Source organism: Sapajus apella, unplaced genomic scaffold (genome assembly GCF_009761245.1).
Source record: "Sapajus apella isolate SASKATOON/1434 unplaced genomic scaffold, GSC_monkey_1.0 scaffold48, whole genome shotgun sequence".
Classification (NCBI taxonomy): domain Eukaryota; kingdom Metazoa; phylum Chordata; class Mammalia; order Primates; family Cebidae; genus Sapajus; species Sapajus apella.
Window position 1 is genome coordinate 15512044 of NW_022436988.1, and position 23647 is coordinate 15535690.

At 37.2% G+C, this 23647-nt stretch overlaps 1 protein-coding gene across 11 annotated transcripts in view; it reads right to left on the reverse strand.

Moving 5' to 3' along the window:
• The window catches only part of CEP112 (centrosomal protein 112), a 641834-nt gene that overhangs the window by 500276 nt on the left and 117911 nt on the right, over positions 1–23647 (reverse strand). For all 11 annotated transcript variants that reach the window (XR_004257837.1, XM_032242004.1, XM_032242007.1 and 8 more), the window contains 2 exons: positions 19924–20042; positions 16070–16213 (listed from right to left, as the gene is read on the reverse strand). Coding sequence is in view for 10 of the 11 variants with exons in the window: in XM_032242004.1 (XP_032097895.1) it covers positions 16070–16213; positions 19924–20042 (263 nt within the window). In the remaining variant the exon portion in view is untranslated. The remainder of the gene's footprint in view (positions 1–16069; positions 16214–19923; positions 20043–23647) is intronic.

Below are 23647 nucleotides of genomic sequence, written 5' to 3' on the forward strand. Positions count from 1 at the left end.
TAGGAAGTCCTGGGGTTGTACCAGATACAACAGTCACTAGAGGGAAGACAAAAATTTGAAGTCAAGAAAAGGGGCCAAACGCAGTGGTTCACACCTATAATCCCAGGACTTTGGGAGGCCAAGGCAGGTGGATTGAGGTCAGGAGTTTGAGACTATCCTGGCTAACATGGTGAAACCATGTCTCCACTAAAAACACAAAAATTAGCTGAGTGTGGTAGTGGGCACCTGTAATCCTTGCTACTCAGGAGGCTATGGCAGGAGAATCACTTGAACCTGGCAAGCAGAAGTTGCAGTGAGCCGAGATCACACCATGGCACTCTAGGCTGGGCAACAAGAGCAAAACTCTGTCTCCAAAAAAAAAAAAAAAGAAGTCAAGAAAAAGATTCTGAAGCAGAAAAACAAAATAGCAGTCAATGATGCTGAAAGGACAAGGCAAAAGAAACTGGATAAAGTTTAAGCAGGTCAAAAAGAAAAAAGAAGATGCTGATACAATTTCCTCAAACTCCAAACACTTGCCAAGACATAACTGTGGTTAGAAGCTGGCATGCTTTCTCACACACAGATAAATATTATATGAAATGAAAAGTGGCCTCAGCATTAAGATCCGTATTTGTCAAATACTTTTGTATATACTGATGCCAACTTTCTGATTGAAGAAGCAAACTATGTGATGTCACTTATTCATTTTATTATTGAGTTTTAAAGCATTTTCTGAACACTAATGTTTTGCACACAATTCTACACCTAAAGTACATACATTTTGAATCTATAATGTCAAGTGAAAGCCTATAAGCATATATAAAGTATCCTAAAAATGACATTTTGCCAAAATAATTTTTTAAACAGAATATAAAGAGCTAAAAGAATGAAAAATAGGGGAGTTCTTAAAAATGGAGTAAAAAATTATTCAAGAAAAAGAATGCTGATATAGAATTATGTTTCACAGGCTGCAACAGATAATACAGAAGCAGAATTCAGTGGTATATGACATGAGAATCAGGAAAGAAAGAAGTTACTGCATATAAAATGATGAACAGATTACCTTGCATGAACTGGGTATCTCCTTGCACTGGGAACTCAAAAGTAGCACTTGGAAAACTAGGCTGGACTTCATAAATCGATGTAACGTATAAGCATTAATTATAATAGGCATGATACTAGGAATTCAAGTTTTTAATCACGGGAAAATGAGAAAAAATGTACTTGTTGGCTATGGAGTAAGAGGAGACAGGGAGAGTCACTGGTAGGTTACTGGAAGAGTCAGGGATGAGGCAACAATGGCCTGGACTCAACTGGTAGCTGTGGAAACAGAAGGGAAAACAGCAGATCCAAGAAAATTTTCAGAGAAGTAAAACGGATGATTCTGCAACATACTAAATAAGGGAGATGAGGGCCGGGATCACACCTGTAATCCCAGCACTTTGGGAGGCCGAGACGGCCAGATCACCTTAGGTTGGGAGTTCGAGACCAGCCTGACCAACATAGAGAAACCCCACCTCTACTAAAAATACAAAATTAGCCAGGCGTGGTGGCACATGCCTGTAATCCCAGCTGCTCAGGAGGCTGAGGCAGGAGAATCACTTAACCTGGGAGGCAGAGGTTGCAGTGAGCCGAGGTCGTGCCATTATACTCCAGCCGGGGCAACAAAAGCAAAACTCTCTCTCAGAAAAAAAATAAAAATAAGGGAGATGAAAAGTGGTAAAAACATAAATCTCCCAGTTTCAAAATTTAATGTGCCAACAGAATGATGATGATGCCAATTGAGAATTAAGAGGAAATCTGGAAAAGGGTATTATTTTGGTATTAATTATCATAGATATTATTTTCTATAAGTCTTAGAAAATGTAAAATATCCCATGAGCTTTTCATTGTACAACATCTATTGATAGAAGAAATCAGTCTGGACATATAAATGCTGGAGTTTTACACACAAACTTAATTTACAACCTTGTAGGAGTTAAAAATTAAAAAGGGGTAGTATTAGGCAACTACTTGGTATCCACAGTTCTCCTATGGCAAACTCCTACAGCAAAAAGCGCAACTAATTTTATCTTATTTCACAAGCTTCTTATGAAAATAGGACATATTTTGGCTGGGCACGGTGGCTCATGCCTGTAATCCCAGCACTTTGAGAGGCCAAGGTGGGCGGATCACGAGGTCAGGAGATTGAGTTCATCATGGCCAACATGGTGAAACCCTGTCTCTTCTAAAATACAAAAAATTAGCCGGACATGGTGGTACATGCCTGTAGTCCCAGCTACTCAGGAGGTTGAGGCAGGAGAATCGCTTGAACCCAGGAGGCGGAGGTTGTAGTGAGCCGAGATCACGCCACTGCACTCCAGAGCAAGGCTCTGTCTCAACAACAACAAAAAGGACATATTTTCATAAGAAGTTTTTGCGCCACTGCACTCCAGCCTGGGCAACAGAGCAAGACTGCATAAGTCTTAAAGATACATAAGTTATGATTTATGACAAAAGGTGCATAAGTCTATACGTTTATGATTTATGAAGTTATAAATCATAAATCTTAAAAATAAATTCTGATAACTCTTTTACAAATTGAAAACTCATGAACCACTCGAAGATGTGAACATTGTCAGCCTCTCTAAAGCCTTCTTAGTTACCCTCTACCCAAAGGTAACCACTATTTTGACCTCTATCAGCACAAATAAATTTTGTCTTTTTTCAAACTTTGTATAAATGGATTCACAGAGTATGTAACTCTTTTGGGTCAGGTTTCTTCATGCTTATTATATGCCTATGGAATTCAACCATGTTATAGAATGTAACAGTAGTTTAATCTTTTTCAATACTGTATATAGTATGCTAAAATAATTGATCCATTCTACTGATGAGTTGTCTTCAGTTTTTGACTATTAAAAATAATGTGGCCTGTAATCCCAGCAATCTGGGAGGCCGAGGCGAGCAGATCATGAGGTCAGGGGTTTGAGACCAGCCTGGCCAACATAGTGAAACTCCATCTCTACTAAAAATACAAAATTAGCCAGGTGTGGTGGCGCATGCCTATAATCCCAGCTGCTCGGGAGGCTGAGGCAGGAGAATTGCTTGAACCCAGGAGGTGGAGGTTGCAGTGAGCTGAGACCATGCCTTTGCACTCCAGCCTGGGTGACAGAGAAAGACTCTTTCTAAAAATAAATAAATAAATAAACAAAATAATGTGGCTATGAAGACTTTCATACATGTTTTATGATGCATACATGCACAGATTTCTTTTGATTATACATGTTGCAGTGAAATCACGGAGTCATAAGATGTGCCTATGTCAAGCCTCAGTAGTTACCATCAAAGAGCTTTTCAAACTGGATATAACAATTTGAACTCCTTGCAGCAGTGTATGAGACTTCAGACTATTCTGCATGTTTGTCAAAACTTGGTACTGTGATTTTCTTTGTTTTTGTTAAATTTAGCCCTTTTTGTCGGTATGCAGAGATATTGAACTGATTGAACTGTATTTCTCTATTAATGATTTGAGTACCTTTTTAAGTGTTTACTAATCATCTGAATATATTCTTTTGTGTGCTGCCTATTCAAGTATATTGCTCTTTTTTATTGAATTGCTTTTCTTGTTGATTTTTAGAAAGACTTTCTATATTTAAAATGCAAGACCTTTATTGAATAAAGGAATTGTAAATATCTTCTTCTATTCTGAATTGCGTTTTCCCTTTCTTTTTTACTTCTTCTTTTTCTGGGGGGCGGGGGTAGAGGGTGAGGGACAGAATCTGGCTCTGTTGCCCAGGCTAGAGTGCAGTGGAGCTTTCTCAGCTCGCTGCAGCCTCCACCTACCAGTTCAAGAGATTCTCATACCTCAGCCTCCCAAGTAGCTGGAAGCATGCACCAACCACACTCGGCTAATTTTTGTATTTTTAGTAGAAACAGGGTTTTGCCTTGTTGGCCAGGCTGGTCTTAAACTTCTGGTCTCAAGTGATTCACTCGCCTTGGCCTTCCAAAATGCTAGGATTACATGCATAAGTCACCATGCCCAGCCCCTTTTCCCTTTCTTAATGATACCTTTGGTGAACAAAAGGTATTAATTTTAATATATTCTAATTTATTAGCATTTTTCTTCAAAGTTAACATTTAATTTCCCTTTTAAGAAATCTTTGGGCCAGGTATGATGGCTCACACCTGTAATCCCAGCACTTTGGGAGGTCAAGGTGAGCGGATCGTGAGGTGAGGAGATTGAAACCATCCTAATATGGTGATACACCGTCTCTATTAAAAATACAAAAATTAGCTGGACATGGTGGTGCGCACCTGTAGTCCCAGCTACTCACGAGGCTGAGGCAGGGAAATCGTTTGAACGCTGGAGACAGAGGTTGCAGTGAGCTGAGATCCCACCATTGCACTCCAGCCTGGGTGACAGAGAGAGATTCCATCTCAAAAAGAGAAAGAAAGAAATCTTTGACTAGTCCAAGCCAAGAAGACATTCTAAGATTTCTTCTATAAGTTTTACTATTTTATCTAGACATTCAATTCTAAGATGTTCCTAAAACTGGTTTATTAAATGATGTAAAGGTTCAGAATGAATTTTTTCCATATGAATATTCAATTGACCAATTCAGTTGATTGAAAGAACCACTTTTCACAGTGAATGGCTTGATAAAAAATAAATAAATAAACTAAATAATTGTAATTTTCATTAAAACTATTATCTATATTGCTAGTCTCCCCAATTCAAAAGAACAAGGAGAAAATGATTTTAGAATTATTATATAATGAATATACATTGAGAAACAAAAATATAGCCACCACCAAAATAAGTATTGCAGAAAATTAAAATTTTTGTCAAGCAAGGAAAAACATTATGTTTAAGTAGCAAATAAAGCAGAATTTAAATGTTAATTTATGGAAAAAAAAAATTAAGCTGGCCAGGTGTGGTAGTTCATGCCTGTAATTCCCGCACTTTGGGAGGCCTAGAAAGGCAGATCACCTGAGGTCAGGAGTTCGAGATCAGCCTGGCCAACATGGCAAAATCCTGTCCCTACTAAAAACTACAAAAATTAGCTGCATGTGGTGGCACACACCTGTAATCCTAGCTACTGGGGAGGCTGAAGCAGGAGAATCACCTGAACACAGGAGGCGGAGGTTACAGTGAGCTGAGATCACGCAACTGCCCTCCAATCTGGGCAACAGAGCAAGACTGTCTCAAAAAAATACAATAATACAATAATAATAATATGTATTTGTGACAGATACAATGTGATGAGAAGATCATTTTACCTCTGAGGATCTTCCTGCCTAAACCCATAAGCCCAGTCTAATCATGAGGAAACCATCTGACAGATACTACTAGATGAGCATTTTACAATATGTCTGACCCAATCAATACTCCTCAATCACAGTGATAAAAACAAGGCAGACTGAGAAATTATCACAACCAAGGGGAGAGTAAGGAGGCATAACAACTAAACTTCGTGTGGTTCCTAGATGAGATCCTGGAAAAGCAGAACACTAGGTAAAAACTAAGGAAATCTGAATAAACTAAAGACTTTAGCTAACAGTGCATCAATATTGATTCATTTATTGTGAAAAGTGCACCAAGATAATGTAAAATGTTAAAAATAGGAGAAACCGAGTTCAGGTTATATGGGAATTCTTTGTACTATCTTCTTAAATTTTCTGTAAATCTAAAACTGTTCAGAAATGTGTCTATTTTTAAATGGCCATTTTACTCAACATGATGAATTGGTGCTATTTTGGGATTTCTGCATTATGATCATTGTGCGATCGGGAGAAAAAATGGTGATAGAAACTATAAAATCAAATTCTAGCTATCTCAGTGAGTCCATGAATAGTTCTATGAATTATCATATGTCACTACTATGTCTAAGACTTTTGACACTCCTTAAGGTAAAGGATCTTAACCTATCTTAACATACCACAGAGCATCATAAATGGAATTCAGATTGTCACTGAATTTGAATTTTTTCTTTAAAGTTCATTTTCATTTTCACTACCCTAACTGAAATTTAACATTTCCCTTCAATTGTGAATGTAGTCATCAGACAAAGGTAGCATTGGCAATGCCTGGAACAAACAGAAATCACGGATATTTTTATAGCTCATTACATTATTGAGCAGTCACTGAATATTGTTTACCCTCATCAGTATTCAGAAATTACTACCATGCCTACCGCTAGATCTTGATATTTACTGCATTAATGTACAAGCATATGTATTACTTTATCACAGTTTTGATCTACTAATATTTTAACAACTGAAACTCAATATAATTTTTCTTTGTAATCTTTTATTTGATTTTTAAAATATTATTCTAAGAAGGACTACACAGACTTCACCAGATTCCCAGCAGGGTCCATGGTACAAAAAATGTTAAGAACGCCAGTAAGAAAGCCTAGAATCTCAATAACCCACAGACTTTCAGTATGTCTAAGCCCTAATGTCAATAGAGCCCTATCATTTTACAGCCTTCATCTTCCCAAGCATCTAGCAATGAAGCTATAATTTTTATATTTTTGTTTTAATATTTGTTTTAAAAATCTATTGTTTGCATACTTTCACTATGAGTTTCTCATAAGAAAATCCCTGCCAATACCAAAATACGTAAGTCTCACAATCTATATAAGTGTCTGCTTACAATAAATGGCAGTAAGACAACAAGACTCAACAAAAAAGAAAGAAGCCTGAAAGAACAACAAAACAGAGAAACTGATTCTCAGTGACAGTCTCGTCTTTCATCTTAAGCCAGGCCTTGACCTCTACCTTGTTTAATTATTAAATCAGGAGCTGCTCAGCAAGACCTGTCTAGTTTTGACAATTCTTAAATTCAATCCTGCTGACAGACTCTGTCCATTTTTCTCTATATTTACTAATATTACCTATGACAAAGCTTGAACGTTAATTTTTAAAATTCAACTTTCATTAAAAAGAACGAAGGTTCTCTGACAGGTACCTCTTGGCTCTAAAGCTAGACTTTTCTTTTTATCCCAAACTTATAAAAATTAAAAATTCCATTATGAATGATACTTCCCTCAATGTCATTTAATAAATAAAATATACCCATGCAATAAACATCAAAGCAATATACTTTACAAATTTCCATTTTAATATTATTTATTTATTAAATATATTCACTTTTGTGAATTTAAATGTTGAAATAATGAAAATGTATTTTAGATTTAAATTTGGTTTTTGTCCATGGCTTTAAATATCAAAGAGCTATCTGTACACCCATGTTCATGCCAGCATTATTCACAGTAGCTAAAAGGTAGAAGTAACTCAAGTATCCATCTACCAATGCATGGACACACATGTATGCATAGAGGGGAATATTATTCAGCCTTTAAAAAGAAACTGACACACGCCACAACATGAATAGACCATAATGACATTATGCGAAGTGAAATACGTCAGTCACTAAAGGATAAATACTGCATAATTCCACTTACATGAGATTCCTAGAATGGTCAAATTTGTAAGAGACTGAAAGTAGAAAGGTGGTTGTGAGGAGCTGAACGAAGAAGGCAAATGGAGAGTTATTGTTTACCTGGTACAGAGTATTAGGAAAGATGAAAAAATAGTAGCGATTGTTGCACCACAATGTAAATGTACATAATGCCATTGAACCATATACTTAAAATTATTAAAATGGTAAATTTCATGTTATGCCTATTCAGTAAAAAAAGAATGAGGAAAAAGAATCTGACAATTGATTTATTTGTATCCTAAATATATTAAATGTTCCCATAAATCAAGGAAAAGAATAACTGAATTTAAAAATAGACAAAGGGGATTAATTGGCAATTTTAAAAGGCCAAGAAACATAAGAGCCAAAAGAGAAATGGAAATTAAAATAATACATTTTTCAAGTTAGAAACAAAAAAATTTTTTTTGAAACCAGGTTACACTCTGTCACCCAGGCTGGAATGCAGGGGTGTGATCATTGCTCTTTGCAGCTTTGGCTTCCTGGGCTCAAGTAATCCTCCTACCTCAGCCCCACAAGCAGCTGGGACTACAAGTGTGTGCTACCATGCCCAGCTAATTTTTGTATTTTTTGTGGAGATGGGGTCTTGCTGTGTTGCCCAGGGTGGTGTCAAACTCCTGGGCTCAAGTAATCCACCTGCCTCGGCCTCCCAAAGTGCTAGGATTACAGGCATGAGCCACCATGCCTGGCTAAAATACTTTAAAATTTGATAAGTCCAAGTCTTAGCAAGGATGTGAAGACAATTCATACTCTTTTTGAGCAGTAACATAAACCGGTATTACCACTTTGAAAAGCTTACTATGGATACAGAAATTATGCTCTTAAATACTCTGGAAAGCAGTGATTTTCAAATTGTGGGTCTCGACCCATGTGAAATCAAGTTGTAAATCACAACCCAGCAATTTTTAAATGAAATTAAACAAAATAAAAAGAACAGAATATATTAGAGTAAATGGCCAAAAGTAAAAATGAAACTTTTGTTTGGGTTATAAATATGCAGACAGATGTGTGTTCATATATGTACTTGTGTATGTTCTGGGCATAATTTATAAAATTTCTTTCTTACTGGGAGTCATGGTCAAAAATTAAATGAAAGCCAATGGCTTAGAGCAGCAGTTCTCAAAGTATGGTCAACAAACTCTTGAGCTTCCACAAGATTCTTTTAGTAGATCCACAAGGTCAAAACTATTTCTATAATTATACTAAGACATAAACTGCATATTTCACTATTATTTTCTCACAAGTATACAGTGGAGGTTTCCAGAGGCTAGGTGGCACGTGATATCACAACATAATAAATGCAAAGATAGATATGAGAATCCAGCTGCCTTCTAAGCCAGAGGTTAAAAAGTTTTTTTAAATATAGTCCCCAAAGAAAGCATACATCAGACTAGTGTGTTTAATTACTAAAAATAGGCCCCAATTTTGACTCTGAGCAACCTAAACAAAATTGAAAACATGATCATCTACAAGAACCTTGCATGTGCATATTAAGCTTTTCTCCTTTTTAAATCCAATGACTTAATTTCAATATTTTAATTTATAAGTGATAACACAATTAAAACAAAAAGGAAATCACATTTTTTTTTACTTATTGTTTTAAGTTGAATTGTGTCCTCCAAAAAGATATGTTGAAGCCCAATCTGTCGTACCTACGACTATGGCCTTATTTCATTGGAAATAGTGTCTTTGCAGATGTAAGCCAGTTAAAATCAGATCATACTGGATTAGGGTGGGCCCTAAACCCAACAACTTCTGTCATTATGAGAAGGCCATGAGCATGAGAAGACACCGAGACACAGAAATACACAAGGAAGACGCAAATGTTGACAGAGCAGGGCTGCCACGCTGTAACTCTAAGCCAGAAAATGCCGAGGACCACCCACAGCCACCAGAAGCTCCAGAGACTAGAAGAATTTTCTTCTTCCAGAACCTTCAAAAAAGAGCAGGTTCCCGCTGGTGCCTTGCTTTCATACTTCAGGCCTTCAAACTGTGAGGCAATAAACTTCTGTTGCTCTAAGCCATTATGTTTGTGGTCATGTGCCATGGCAGCCCTAGGAAATCAACACATCTAACAAATTCGCCAACTTTCAGTTTGTTTTTATTTTTTTATTTTTATTTTTTTGAGATGGAGTCTCACTCTGTTGCCCAGGCTGGAGTGCAGCGGGATGATCTCAGGTCACTGCAATCTCTGCCTCCTGAGTTCAAGCGATTCTCCTGCATCAGCCCCTTGAGTAGCCAGATTTACAGGCGCACGCTACCATGACCAGCTAATTTTTGTATTTTGAGTAGAGACAGGATTTTACCATGTTGGCCAGGCTGCTCTCGAACTCCTGACCTCAAGTGATCTGCCCACTTCAGCTTCCCAAAGTGCTGGATTACAGGCGTAAGCCACAGCACCCAGCCTGTTTTCATTAAAAACAGCCTTGATTTGAAAATGTAGAAGAATGGACACTCACATATACTTTCAATAAGACAGTAATTTCAATATGTAGATATTAATTTTTTCTTTTTCATCATCTCTTTTCTAAAGTTTCAATAGTGAGCTTGTATATCTTTTGCAATAACAAAAACTTTAATTTTGAAACCACTTTTGTGACCGCTATTTAACATTTTTCTGTAAGTTCCAGTCAACATACAATAAATTATAAAATATTTACTACATACACATAAAGGGCTGAAATTTCTAACACACATTTATTCCTGAGTCTTTTATACAGCAGAAATATAAAACTTTATAAACAAAAGTTTGAGACTCAGGAATAAATATCACAAAAGATGTCCTAAAAACCTCAGAGTTGTGTTTTCTTTATTAACTTGGCATGTTGATTCTAAATGTACGATCATCCCTTGGTATCTGAAGGAAACTAATTGCAGGACCCCCTACAATAACAAAATCCAGGGATGCTCAAGTCCCTTATGTCAAATGGCATAGTATTTGCATATGCCTTACACATATCCTGCTGTGTATTTTAAATGATAACCAAATTACCTACAATATGCCTGATAAAATGTAAATGCTATGTAAATAGCTGTAATCCCACTAAACCTAGATACCTGCAAAAAAAAAAAAAATGAACACTATGAAAGAAAGCTGTTATGCAGTATTTTTATTTGTATTATTTCTACTGTATCATTTTATTGTTTTTTAAAATGTTTTCTAATATTTTTATCTGCATTTGGTTGAATCACAAATGGGGAACCCACAAATTTAGACAGCTGATTTTATTTGTAAAAGGAATGGGCCCATAGTGGCCAAGACTCTTCTGATGAGAAAGGAAGGAAGTCTTCCTTATCAGACATCAAGAGTAATTACAAAGCTATAATAGTGATGACAGTATAACCATTGCAGAGCCAGAGAAATTATCCAGTCTTCACATATATAGAAGTTCAATATTTAATAGTGGGCATGACAGATCAATGAAGGAAGGAGGAATTACTCTAAAGTAAAGCTGGAAAGAAAGTTATCCACATAGAAAAAAGCAAAATTAAACCCCTATCTTGTATTAGTCACAGAAACTAACTCCAGAAGGTTTCAGGCCTCAAGGTTAAAGGCAAAACTTTCAAGCTTTTTATAGAATATATAGGTGAACCTTCCTGCACTTACAATAGAGACAGATTTGTTTAACAAGACACAAAAAGCACTATTTTTTTTTTTTTTTTTTTTTTTTTTTGAGACAGAGTCTTGCTTGCTCTATTGCCCAGGCTGGAGTGCAGTGGCATGATCTCAGTTCATAGCAACCGCCGCCTCCTGGGTTCAAGCCATTCTCCTGCCCAGGCTGGAGTGCAGTGGCATGATCTCAGTTCATAGCAACCGCCGCCTCCTGGGTTCAAGCCATTCTCCTGCCTCAGCCCCTCGAGTAGCTGGGATTATAGGCAAGCATCACCATGCCTGGCTAATTTTTGTATTTTCAGTACAGATGGGGTTTCTCCATGTTGGCCAGGCTGATATTAAATTCCTGAGCTCAGGTGATTCACCAACCTCGGCCTCCCAAAATATTGGGGTCACATGCATAAGCCACCACGCCCAGTCAAAAAAGCACTAATTATAGAAGACTTATAAATTTGACTAAGTTAAAATAAGAACGTTCTTCATCAAAAGACCATCTCTCCCTCCAAATCATATCAGCTGTTGTATTACGATCAAATACAACTTTGATTGTAATACATCAGCTGATATGATTTGGAGGGAGAGATGGAGACTGTCTCTCTCCAAAGTTGTATTTCTCTCCCTTAGGATTACAAGGCTTGCTGATTGCACATGGGGATTTGGGAAGGCGAGTTCAACAGTGGTCCTGTGCTACTGTGGAGATCTCTCCCTGAGGCTCACCCCATCCTTGCTACTTGAGCACACTCTAATTGACGAATACAAGGACCTGGTCTTCTGGGTTTTCCCCAATATGCCTAAGAGTAACTTTTAAACCCAAAAGACATGGGCTCACAGTCCAAAAGACATGGGCTCACAGTCCAAAATACCTAGATACCTGCAAAAAACACTATGGAAGAAAGTCAGCAGTATTCGCATATACATATTATCATCTATATTATCATTCATAACACATAGCACACTATGACATATAATATTCTGAAGATAAATTATGAGAACAGATGAACTAAGAATTTTAAACAAGCTTAATCAATAAAGAGTCAAATGAGGCCAGGCACAGTGGCTAACACCTGTAATCCCAGCATGTTGGGAGGCTGAGGTGGGCAGACCTGAGGTGGGCAGACCTGAGGTGGGCAGATCACCTGAGGTCAGGAGTTTGAGACCAGCCTGGCCAACATGGTGAAACCCCATCTCTACTAAAAATACAAAAATCATCTGGGCATGGTGGCATGCACCTATAATCCCAGCTACTCAGATGGCTGAGACAGAGAATTGCTTGAACCCAGGAGGTAGAGGTTGCGGTGAGCTGAGATCACACCACTGCACTACAGCCTGGGTGACAGAGTGAAACTCCATCTCAATCAATCAATCAAATAAACAGCCAAAATACTAGGCATAAAAAATAATAACTGAAATTAAAAAATAACAGATCCTTAAGCAGAAGTAACTCTACCAAAGCATTAACTGATGAGAGTCAGATCAGAACGAGAAACTATCACAGAAATAAAGAATATGAAGCAAATACAAAGAGATAAAAAACATAAGACGTAAGAGGTAGAAGGGATAGATCTTTTCAAAGAAATAATGATTGTGAATATACTGTTCAAACTAAAGAAAAAAACTCAAATTTAAAGGGCTCAAAAAAGTCCATAACTAGAGATGCTATGGTTATATTTACATACATAAAAATGAAAGAGATGGATGTTCAGAACTGCTCATTTCCTCCATACTTGAAAACCAAGTGGGGTCATGTGTTTTTCTAATGTTTATTTTTTATTAATAGGTGTGGCTCCAGTGTCTTTTGGCAATGGATACTGAGAGAAAGAAACCTAAAGGTATCTTAGTACTTTTTCCCTATTAGTGACTTAATTTTTTGTTGTTTTTTCTTCGGGGTAGGGGAATGGGGAGAGGGTGGTGGTGGTTTACAATTTGGACACTCAAAGGATTGTAGAGCCTCAAGGACTCCCAGGGATCTGTCTACCACACTTGGCCAGTTACCATGGTAAAAACCTCAACTGTGCCTCAAGCCTCCCAATCCAGAGACTGTTGTATTCTCTCCAGAAGACAACCTAATGTCTTCTGCTGAGTTAGACAATCCCATGCTTCACAAAATGAGAGAGAAGATATAAAGATTTGGTCGTTTTTTTGTTATTTTAGTATTTTTACAAAGTTGTATTATAAGACACTTCAAATATCTACAAAATTAGAAGGAAGAGTATAATAAACCCCCTTGTACCCAGCACTTCAATTAAACATCTAGCTGCTTCTTAAATAGACCTTCCAGCAGTTTAGTGTTGAAGAACCACTTATAATCCCTCTTCCAGGGATGCCTGGAGTCTCTGAAGGTCCCATGGTGTAATTTGGCTTGCTTCCCAGATTTCTTCACTGCTGATTTAGGGTTATGCTTTCCTGAGCCTGCTAGATCAATTTCAACAAATCCATTGCTTTTCCAACTCCAAAAATGGTATTGCCCTCCCATTCTCTTTGTCCATCCGGGCTTATGCCTTTTTCTTTACCCTATTCCTATCATTTCCATGGAAGGGAATGGAGGCCCAAACAGTATTCAACTCTTCACCAAACAAATGTGTTAATTTTTTCTTCTGTTGCTCCATTGCCCAGGCTGGTATACAGTGGCACAATCACACCTCACTGCAGCCTTGACCTCCTGGGCTCAAGTGATCCCTCCTGCCTCAGCCTCTCAAGTAACTGGGACTACAGGCACATCCCACCAGGCCCAGCTAATTTGGGTTTTTTTGAAGAGATGTGGTCTCGCCATGTTACCGTAGATGGTCTTGAACTCCTGGGTTCAATCAATCTGACCATCTCAGTCTCCCAAATTGCTGGAAACTTCTTAAACTGAGTCCTTCTTTTTTCGTTTGTATGTCTCTTGATTGTCATTCTTGTATGTTACAATTTTTAACATAATATTTACAATGATCTGAGTACATATTGTGTAACTTAATTTATGTATATTAATATAATACTTCCAACAACTTACATTATATTGTACTACTGTTATTCTGTTCCACAAGTGAGAACAATTAACATCTGAAGAGCTTACACAACACCCAAGCTATTAAGAAGTTGAGATTTGAACCCACAAGTGTCTGACCCTAAAGTCCAGTTCCAAACATGTGTGCATACCACTTCTCATTTGTTTTTCAATGTGAGGTAGGCCAGAGTACTAGTCTAAGGATGCAAGGTAACACACTCTAAGATATAGGTGTGATATGCCTGGGTAACTGACTCTTATTCGAATTCCACAGCTTTAAATTCAAGAAAGTACTTGGACCAAGCTAGGCTGGCCTGGGGAGGTTGTGAATGGTAATGAGGGCAGAGTTCATGCCTGGGATGTAACACTTGACCATTCTATGAGGCCATATTACATACAGATGCTCTTTGACTTATAATGAGATTATGTTCCAATAAATCTATCATTAAGTTTCAAATATTATTAAGTTAAAAATGCATTTAATACACCTAACCTACCAAACATCATAGCTCAGCCTGGCCTACCTTAAATGTCCTCAGAACACCTACATTAGCGTACAGATGGGCAAAATCATCTAGCACAAAGCCTATTTTATAATGAAGAACAGGGCGTTTCATGTAACTTACTGAATGCTGTATTGAACGTGAAGAATAGAATGACTGTACAGATGGTCCCCAGCTTATGATGGCTTGACTTACATGATTTTTTGACTTTATGACAGTGTAAAAGCAATATGCCTTCAGTAGAAACCACATTTTCAGTACCCATGCAACCATTTTGGGACATAACCCCATAGTAAATTGTGGAGCATCTGATATTCTACTGAATGCATCTTACTTTTGCCCATCATAAAGTCAAAAAATTATAAGTCAAACCTGCATTAAGTAGGGGACCATTTGTATCAATAAAAAGACTGATGAGGTACACTGGCCGTGGACATGAGGAGCTCTGACCCACATGCAGAGTAGCCTTCCAGCAGAACTGTTCCAGGCTTATGGATCTTAGGATATAAGGCAGGATCCTAATGAGTTAAAGAAAGTCACTTCCTCAGACCTGGACTCCACAGCCATGTATTCAATGAAAAGTCTCTTCGGGAGATCCTCTATCTTACCCTGACCACTGTCATGGGTCTTTCTGCTGTGTAGCCTGATTGTGGTGACCTCCTTCAGAATTATTTCAGTAAGGAACATTTTGGGCTTACCCATGTGATGTCTGTGTCTGGTTCCTGAGTCAACATATGATCTATTAAGAAAATTTGTCAGAGTGGTCACACTACTCCAATCTCCCTATTTGATTTCCTTCACATGAGCATTATTTTCAGAAAAACAATCAAGTATTCCATTAAAAAGAATGAAACAAGCAAAAAAAAAAAAAAAAAAGGTAGAAAATAAATTGCCGGGCATGGTTGCTCATGACTCTAATCCCAGCACTTTTCGAGGCCAAAGTGGGCAGATCGCTTAAGCGCAGGAGTTCAAGACCAGCCTGGCCAACATGGCGAAACCCTGTCTCTACTAAAAATATAAAAATTAACCAGATGCGGTGGCATGCACCTGTAGTACCAGCTACTTGGGAAGCTGAGGCACAAGAATTGTTTGAGCGTGGGAGGCAGAGGTTGCAGTGAATCAGGATCAAGTTACTGCACTTCAGCCTGGGCAACAGAGCAAAATCCCGTCTCAAAGGGGGAAAAAAAAAAGAAGAAAAAAGAAGAGATTATCTCTAAACTGAAAGTCAATGAAAAAAAAAAAAAGAAGAAAGACTTATCAAGGCTTCTGAGGGTGAAAAAATAATAAATAAAAAGCAGCATCAAACACTCTAGAGTCAAATCCCTCACAAACTTCAAGGGTCTGTCCATTGCCACACATAAATCTGTATCGAGTAGGAAGGTGAAGTCTTATTTTTAATTCTATAACACACTTCATGTATACTGTGCACATCAGGGAAGCATGAGGACATGGACATTAAGAAGACAGGTTCTAAAATGTCAAGAAAAGGTGTATAGACTCACTGTGGACTGTGTTTGTGCCATGTATTCACTCTCCATTTTATTCAGGCGCACATTTGTATCCTCAAGCAATTCTTGAATGTTTTCAGTGTGTCGCTTTTGAAGATCAAACTTTTCCTGTTCCATTTCTGCTACAGCATTGTGAAGCTACATCAGGAAATTAAGAATTAACTCTGTTACTACTACGAAATCGACTATTTTGTAATTTAGGGAAAAAAATGTTTCATATATTCCTCTATTTACATATATGGTGACCTGAACACCAAAAGATATTAAAAAAAAATAAAAATAAAAATAAACATTCAAGGTAAAGATATCATATAAAAAGTAGGATCAAGAAACATTTAATTTTTTTTTAGTTTCCTGAATTGAAAATGTTAATGGATGAACAAATAGTAAAAGGAACTATCTGCCTCAGGTAGAAACGGTAAGCAAACCAGACATATAATACAAGTAACCAACATTAGCATTAGTCTGAAATAAGAAAACAGAAACGTTATAATATTGCTACTAATTAGGAATATTGTCTGACTGTCTGCATTGTTCAATGTAGTACTTGAAGTCCTAGCCAAAGCAATTACGAAAGAGAAAGAAATAAAAAGCATTCAAATAGAAAAGAAGTCAAATTATCTCTTTGCTGACAACATGATTTTATAGCTAGAAAATCCTAAAAACTCTGACAAAAGGCTCCTAAACCTGATAAACGACTTCAGTAAAGTTTCAGAACACAAAATTAATATACAAATTTCTATACACCAATAACATTCAAGCTGAGAACCAAATCCAGAATGCAATCCAATTTATTTATTTATTTTATTTTATTTTATTTATTATTTTTTTTTTTTGAGACGGAGTTTCGCGTTGTTACCCAGGCTGGAGTGCAATGGCGCGATCTCGGCTCACTGCAACGTCCGCCTCCCGGGTTCAGGCAATTCTCCTGCCTCAGCCTCCTGAGTACCTGGGATTACAGGCACGCACCACCATGCCCAGCTAATTTTTTGTATTTTTAGTAGAGACGGCGTTTCACCACGTTGACCAGGATGGTCTCGATCTCTTGACCTCGTGATCTGCCCGCCTCGGCCTCCCAAAGTCCTGGGATTACAGGCGTGAGCCACCGCGTCCGGCCCTGCAATCCAATTTAAAATAGCCACACACAAAAAATAAAATGCCTAAGAAGACATCTAACCTTCAAGGAAGTGAAATATCTTTATGAGGAGAACTACAAAACACTGTTGAAAGAAATCAGAGATGACACACATACACACAAAGATTGAAAAACATTCCATGCTCATGCATTGGAAGAATTAATATCATTAAAATGGCTCTAGTGACCAAAGCAATCTATAGATTCAACAGTATCCTATCAAATTACCAATGTCATTTTTTACAGAATTAGATAAAATAATTCTATGATTCATATGGAACCAAAAAAGAGCCTGAATAAGAAGAATGAGCCAGGCATGGTGCCTGATGCCTGTAGTCTCGGCACTATTGGCAGGCTGAGGCGGGAGGATCACTTGAGGTCAGGAGTTCAAGATGAGCCTGGGCAACACAGTGAGATCCCATCTCTTTAAAAAAAAGAATGTTTTAAATTAACCAGATGTGGCAATGCACACCTGCAGTCCAAGCTACTCAGGAGACTGAGGCAGGAGGATCACCTGAGCCCAGGAAGTCAAAGACAAATGGGATTACATCAAACTAAAAAGCCTCTGCACAGAAAAAAAAAAAATCAGCAGAGCAAAAAGGCAACGTACAGAGTGGGAAAATATATTTGAAACTATACATTTGATATGGGGTTTATATCCAAAATATGTAAGACACTCAAACAACTCAATAGCAAAAATCAAATATTCTGATGATTAAAAAATAACCTAATGACTTCTTCAGGTCAAGGATCTAAATAAACATTCCTCAAAAGAAGACATAGAAATGGCCAAAAGATATACAAAAAATGCTAAACCTCACTAATCATTAGGGAAAGGCAAATCAAACTTTCAATGAGATATCATCTCACTGTAGTTAGAATTATTATTATTAAAAAGTCAAAAGACATGGACACAGGAAGGGGAGCACTACACACTGGGGTCAGTTGGAGGGAAATAGGGGAGGGATGGTGCGGGGTAGGGAGCTGGGGAGAGATAGCAAGGGGAGAAATGCCAGATGTAGGTGATGGGGAGGAAGGCAGCAAGTCACACTGCCACGTGTGTACCTATGCAACAATTTTGCATGTTCTTCACATGTACCCCAAAACATAAAATGCAATAAAATAAATGGGGGAAAAAAAAAGTCAAAAGACAGCAAGTGTTGGTGAGGATGAAGAGAAAAGAGAACGCTTATATACTGTTAGAGGGGAATACAAATTAGTACAGCCATTATGGAAAACAGTATGGTTCCTCAAAAAATTAAAAATAGAACTACCATATGATCCACCAATCCCCCTACTAAATATAAATCCAAATAAAATAAAATCAATATGTCAGAGATATCTGTATTCCCATGTTTACTGCAGCACTATTCACAATAGTCAAGATATGGAATCAACATAAGTGTCCATCAAGGGATGAATGAAGAAAATGTCACACACACACACACACACACACACACACACACACACACAAGAATACTATTCAGCCATAACAAAGAATGAAATCCTGCCATTTGCAACAACATAGATGATCTCAGAAGGATACTGGGTTAAGTGGAGTGAACTGGGAACAAAAACGCAAATACATAGTCACACTCATGGAATTTTAAAAATTGAGCTCATAGAAGTAGGGAACAGATAGAGATTAGAAGAGGCAGAGGAGGAGAGGGAGGAAGGCAGATAGACGTTAAAGAGCAGGTACAATGTTACAGTTATTGATAGGGTTTGAATTGTAATCCCCATAATCCCTACGTGTCAAAGAGAGACCGGTGGAAGTAACTGAATCCTGGGGTGGGTTCCCCCATGCTGTTCTCATGATTCTGAGTGAGCTCTCATGAGATCTGATTGTTTTATAAGTGTGTGATAGTTCCTCTTGTGTTCATTCTTCTTCTTGCTGCCTTGTGAAGAAAGTGGCTTACTTCCCCTTCACCTTCTACTAAGGTTTCCTGGGGCCTCCCCAGCCATGCTGAACTGTGAGTCAATTAAAACTCTTTCCTTTATAAATTACCCAGTCTCTGGCAATTCTTTATAACAGTTTGAAATGGACTAATACAGTTATACAGGAGAAATAAATTATGGTTTTCTAGTGCACTGTAGAGTGATTATAGTTAATAATAATGTATTATATAGTTCAAAAAGTTAGAAGACAGGAATTTGAATGTCCTCACCAAAAAGAACTGATAAATGTTTGAGGTGATAGAAATGCTAATTACTCCGACTTTATCAGTATGTAATGTATCTATGCATTGAAATATAACACTGTACCCTAAAAATATATAAAATTATTACATTTCAATTAAAAATAAAATAAGTTTATACAATAAATTCTAGTTCATATTATATTATCTAAAATTTCAAGAAACAAATGCTCCAGTGGCCCAAATACAAAGTTAAAATGGCTTAATTTCCAAAAATTGTTTTAGTGCCATTTAACTAATTTTTCTTAAAATCCATTGGCCATGATAAGAAGTCCAGAACATTAATTCAAGAACTAGTCAAAATAATGTTTTCTCAATAAAAACTAGTTTATAGACCATAAGCCTCCAGAAGAAAATATACCAAAACATGAACAGTAGCTATTTCTAAAAAGCCTAGAATTTTAGTTATTTTATACTTTTCTGTATATTTTGTGACATCTATTATTTTTATAATTAAATATGTTACTTGGAAGCATAAACTTTTATATTTTCCATTACTGTTTTATGCAGCTTACCTTTTTTTCCCAGTCATTATTTAGAGATTCTGTACTTTGTTCACATATCTTTTTTAGCTCTGTAATCTGGTCTTCTTTAGTCTCTCTGATAACTTGACAGTCACGTATCAGTGTCTGAACTGTCAAAAATGATGAAAACATAGTTAAACCAATTCTAGATACATAGAGTTAAATGATTTAAAATTCAGTTAACAGATAATTCAATTTTTCACCAAGTCTTCTCAATGCTTTCTTCTAAAATATCTTTTATTCCTTGCTCTTTTTCTCAATTTCTACCACCACAGACAGCCTTAGTTAAATTCATCATTACTGGGTCCCTAGACAATTTTAACAGTGTATTGGCCTCAAGCATCATTCCCCTCCAAGGAGTCCTCTGTTGCTTTGAGGAAACCTTTCATCATTATTCCAAGTGAAGTAACTCAAGAGTGGAAAACAAATACCGTATGTTTTCACTTTTAAGTGGGAGCTGAGCTATGGGTATGCAAAGGCATACAGAATGGTATAATGGACTTTGGAGGTTCAGGGTTCAGAAGCAGGAGGTGGAAAAGGGGGTGTGGGATAAAACTACATATTGTATACTATGTACACTACTCGGGTGATGGGCACACTAAAGTCTCAGGCTTCACCACAGTACAATTAATCCATGTAACCAAAAACCACTTATACCCTCAAAGCTATTGAAATTTTAAAAATTTAAATAAATAAAGAGGGCTTTCACTGGTGCAAATCTGGTAGTTACTCCCAGGCTTACAAACATTCTACAGCTCTCCTCATCTAAAAGATAATAAAAGTCAAAGCCACTGACATGGACAACAGTTCCTCGCGATTCTGATCATAACTCTTCCCATTTGCATGTTGTAAACCAGTATTATAAACACACCGACCTATCTGCAGATTCCTGAGTTCATATTCCTTCTTATATCACTGCCTAAATATGATCATCCATCTACCTAGAATACTTTTCCCTCCCTTATTGAAAAACTCCATATACACCATGGAATACTATGCAGACATAAAAAAGGATGAATTATATGTCCTTTGCAGGGACATGGATGAAACTGGAAACCATCATTCTCAGCAAAATGACACAAGAACAGAAAACCAAACACTGCATGTTCTCACTCATAAGTGGGTGTTGAACAATGAGAACACACAGGGACAGAGGGAGGGGAACATCACACACCAGGGCCTGGGGGATGGGGGACTAGTGGAGGAATAGCATGGGGGCTAGGGGAGGAACAGCAGGGGGATCGGGGAAGGACAGCATTAGGAGAAATAGCTAATGTAGATGACAGGTCGATTGATGCAGCAAACCACCACTATGGCACATGCATACCTATGTAACAAACCTGCACGATCTGCACATGTACCCCAGAACTTAAAGTATAATAAATAAATTTAAAAAAAAAACTCCTACTTATCCTTAGAATCTCAACTCAAAAGTCATACCTTCTTTATGAAGCAGTTACCAACCAAATTGCTCCCCTTGAAGGAACAGAAAGAAATTCCTCTTTATTCCCATGAAACCTCAAGTATTTCTCAGTTAAATCACTTATTAACATTATAATGATTCACTTGCCTGTTTCCTCTTTAATGAGACTACATTCACAGAGGAGAAAGAGATTTCAACTTTTTATCCAAAGGGCATAACAGTGCCACATATGCAAGTGCTCAAAAAGACACACACTGAATGAATAAATAAAGAACCCCTAATTTCAATACATTATTGCTGCTAGATACTTTTAAATCGTTTTCGAGGTTTATGTTACCAACACGAAATCCATTTTAAATTATATAAAATATTTGTCTTATAAATCATTTATGTTTCCATCTTCTTTACTAAAATTATTTAAACAGTCACTGATTTAAGTAAAACTTTAATATACTCATGTCTTCTGGATAGTAAAATGAAGTCAGCTCCATTTTTAATTGAATATAATATTATCATAGTTTACTAAAAGTGTTTTTATTCATTTACTTCGAGATGGCAAAATTTTTGTAAACATTTCCCTAAAAATTGTTTTCATTCCTGTATATCAACTGCACAACAAATAAGGAGAGGAGATGAATCCAAGTTAACCTAATGTGAGTCTTCACCATCTACAATATATTTTACTTTACACTTCCAAAATTAAACTAACACCTGGTTGCAATTGAAAATGCCTTTAGAAACGTTATTTTTAAAACCTAGTCATTTTTAAACCTTAGGCATGTTTGAATTGCCTGTTTTGAATCAGGGTAAAGAAGAAAACTTGGAAATAAAATATTTTTCTAGCCACTGATAATATTTGGAGAAAGAACCTAAACTAATTTACAATTGTGTTTACCAACATTTAAAGGTGGAAATGAATCAAAAAATATTTATTTCATTGGTTAACTACTCTACGTAATCGCTGTCCTAAGTTGTTAAGGGCATTATCATTCACTCAGATACACTCAGGTTTGGTGATTTGGGGGAGAGGCAGTAAGTCCTATAGAAAAACTCCTAAATGAAAACCTTCCCTTCTCCTTTTCTCTTATTCATTGCCTAGATCTTCTCATTCACTAAATCATAATTCGCCCTTCAAAATTTATTCTTCAGTTCCATTCTAACTACTCCCAGTGCCATCATTCAGATATTCTGGATCCTTCTGACCTTAACATGCAAAATTACAGCAGCACAGAAGCGTAACATCTTTGAGTTGGCAGGGACTTTACATATTATTTATTCCAACCGCACGATTTTATAATGAGTAAACCAAGGCCCAGAGATGACTTGCTGTCATATATCAGACACTGATAACAGAGCTGGGATTAGAGCCTATGTTTTCTAGTAAGTAGAATGCTCTCTCCCTCACTCCATTCTGCCTCTGCCTAACAGACTAGTCTGTTCAACACACCCTCCATTACCAGGCTACTCCTCCCAAAACATGAGGTCCTAAAACTCACGTCTCAAAACCCTTCCCTGGCTCTTTACATCCAGCATCTACAGCACAAAGTTCAAGCTTCTAAATCTAAAATTCAAGGTCATGCTAAATCTAGCCCTGAGCCAACTGTCTTAATATTTTAAAATCTATCTCTTAATACATGGGATATCCACTCTAGCTAAGTAGTTGAGAAACATCCTTCGTACAATTTACCAATTTCAGATTCCCGTCCCAATACTGCAACTCTTCTCTCTACCTAACCAAGAATTTAAAACTTCACAAAATTTTACAAAAGTTCCTTTCTTGAAACAATATTTTCAACACTCTCTCTGATGACCACCTATTGATGTAGATGTTTTGACCCCTAATCACAGTCAACCAGGGTCAGTGTTCGCTCAAGCAGTTACCTCCTCATGCCTGACTTTCCAACTGTCCATGGCCAACTTAGTACTTGATTACATGCTTTCTTTGCCTTCTTAATAAAAGTGTAATTAGGAAAAACTTTTTAATTTTTTCTGTCAATAACAATACCAGCATACATTATCAGACATGAAAGTAGATACCTAATGGAATGAATTTTACTAGAGAAAGAATAATTTTCTTTGACTTCTTCATAAAGAAAGCCAGTAAGTCCTAATTCAATGACTGCCCTCAATTCCCTATGGCAGCTCTATCCCAATGAGGATAGAGTTAAGAAGAGGAAGTGAAAGCAACATACTGCTCCAACTCTGTAACTAAACCAACCACCACTACTGCCTCATCACTGTCACTACACACACACACACACACACACACACACACACACACACACACACACA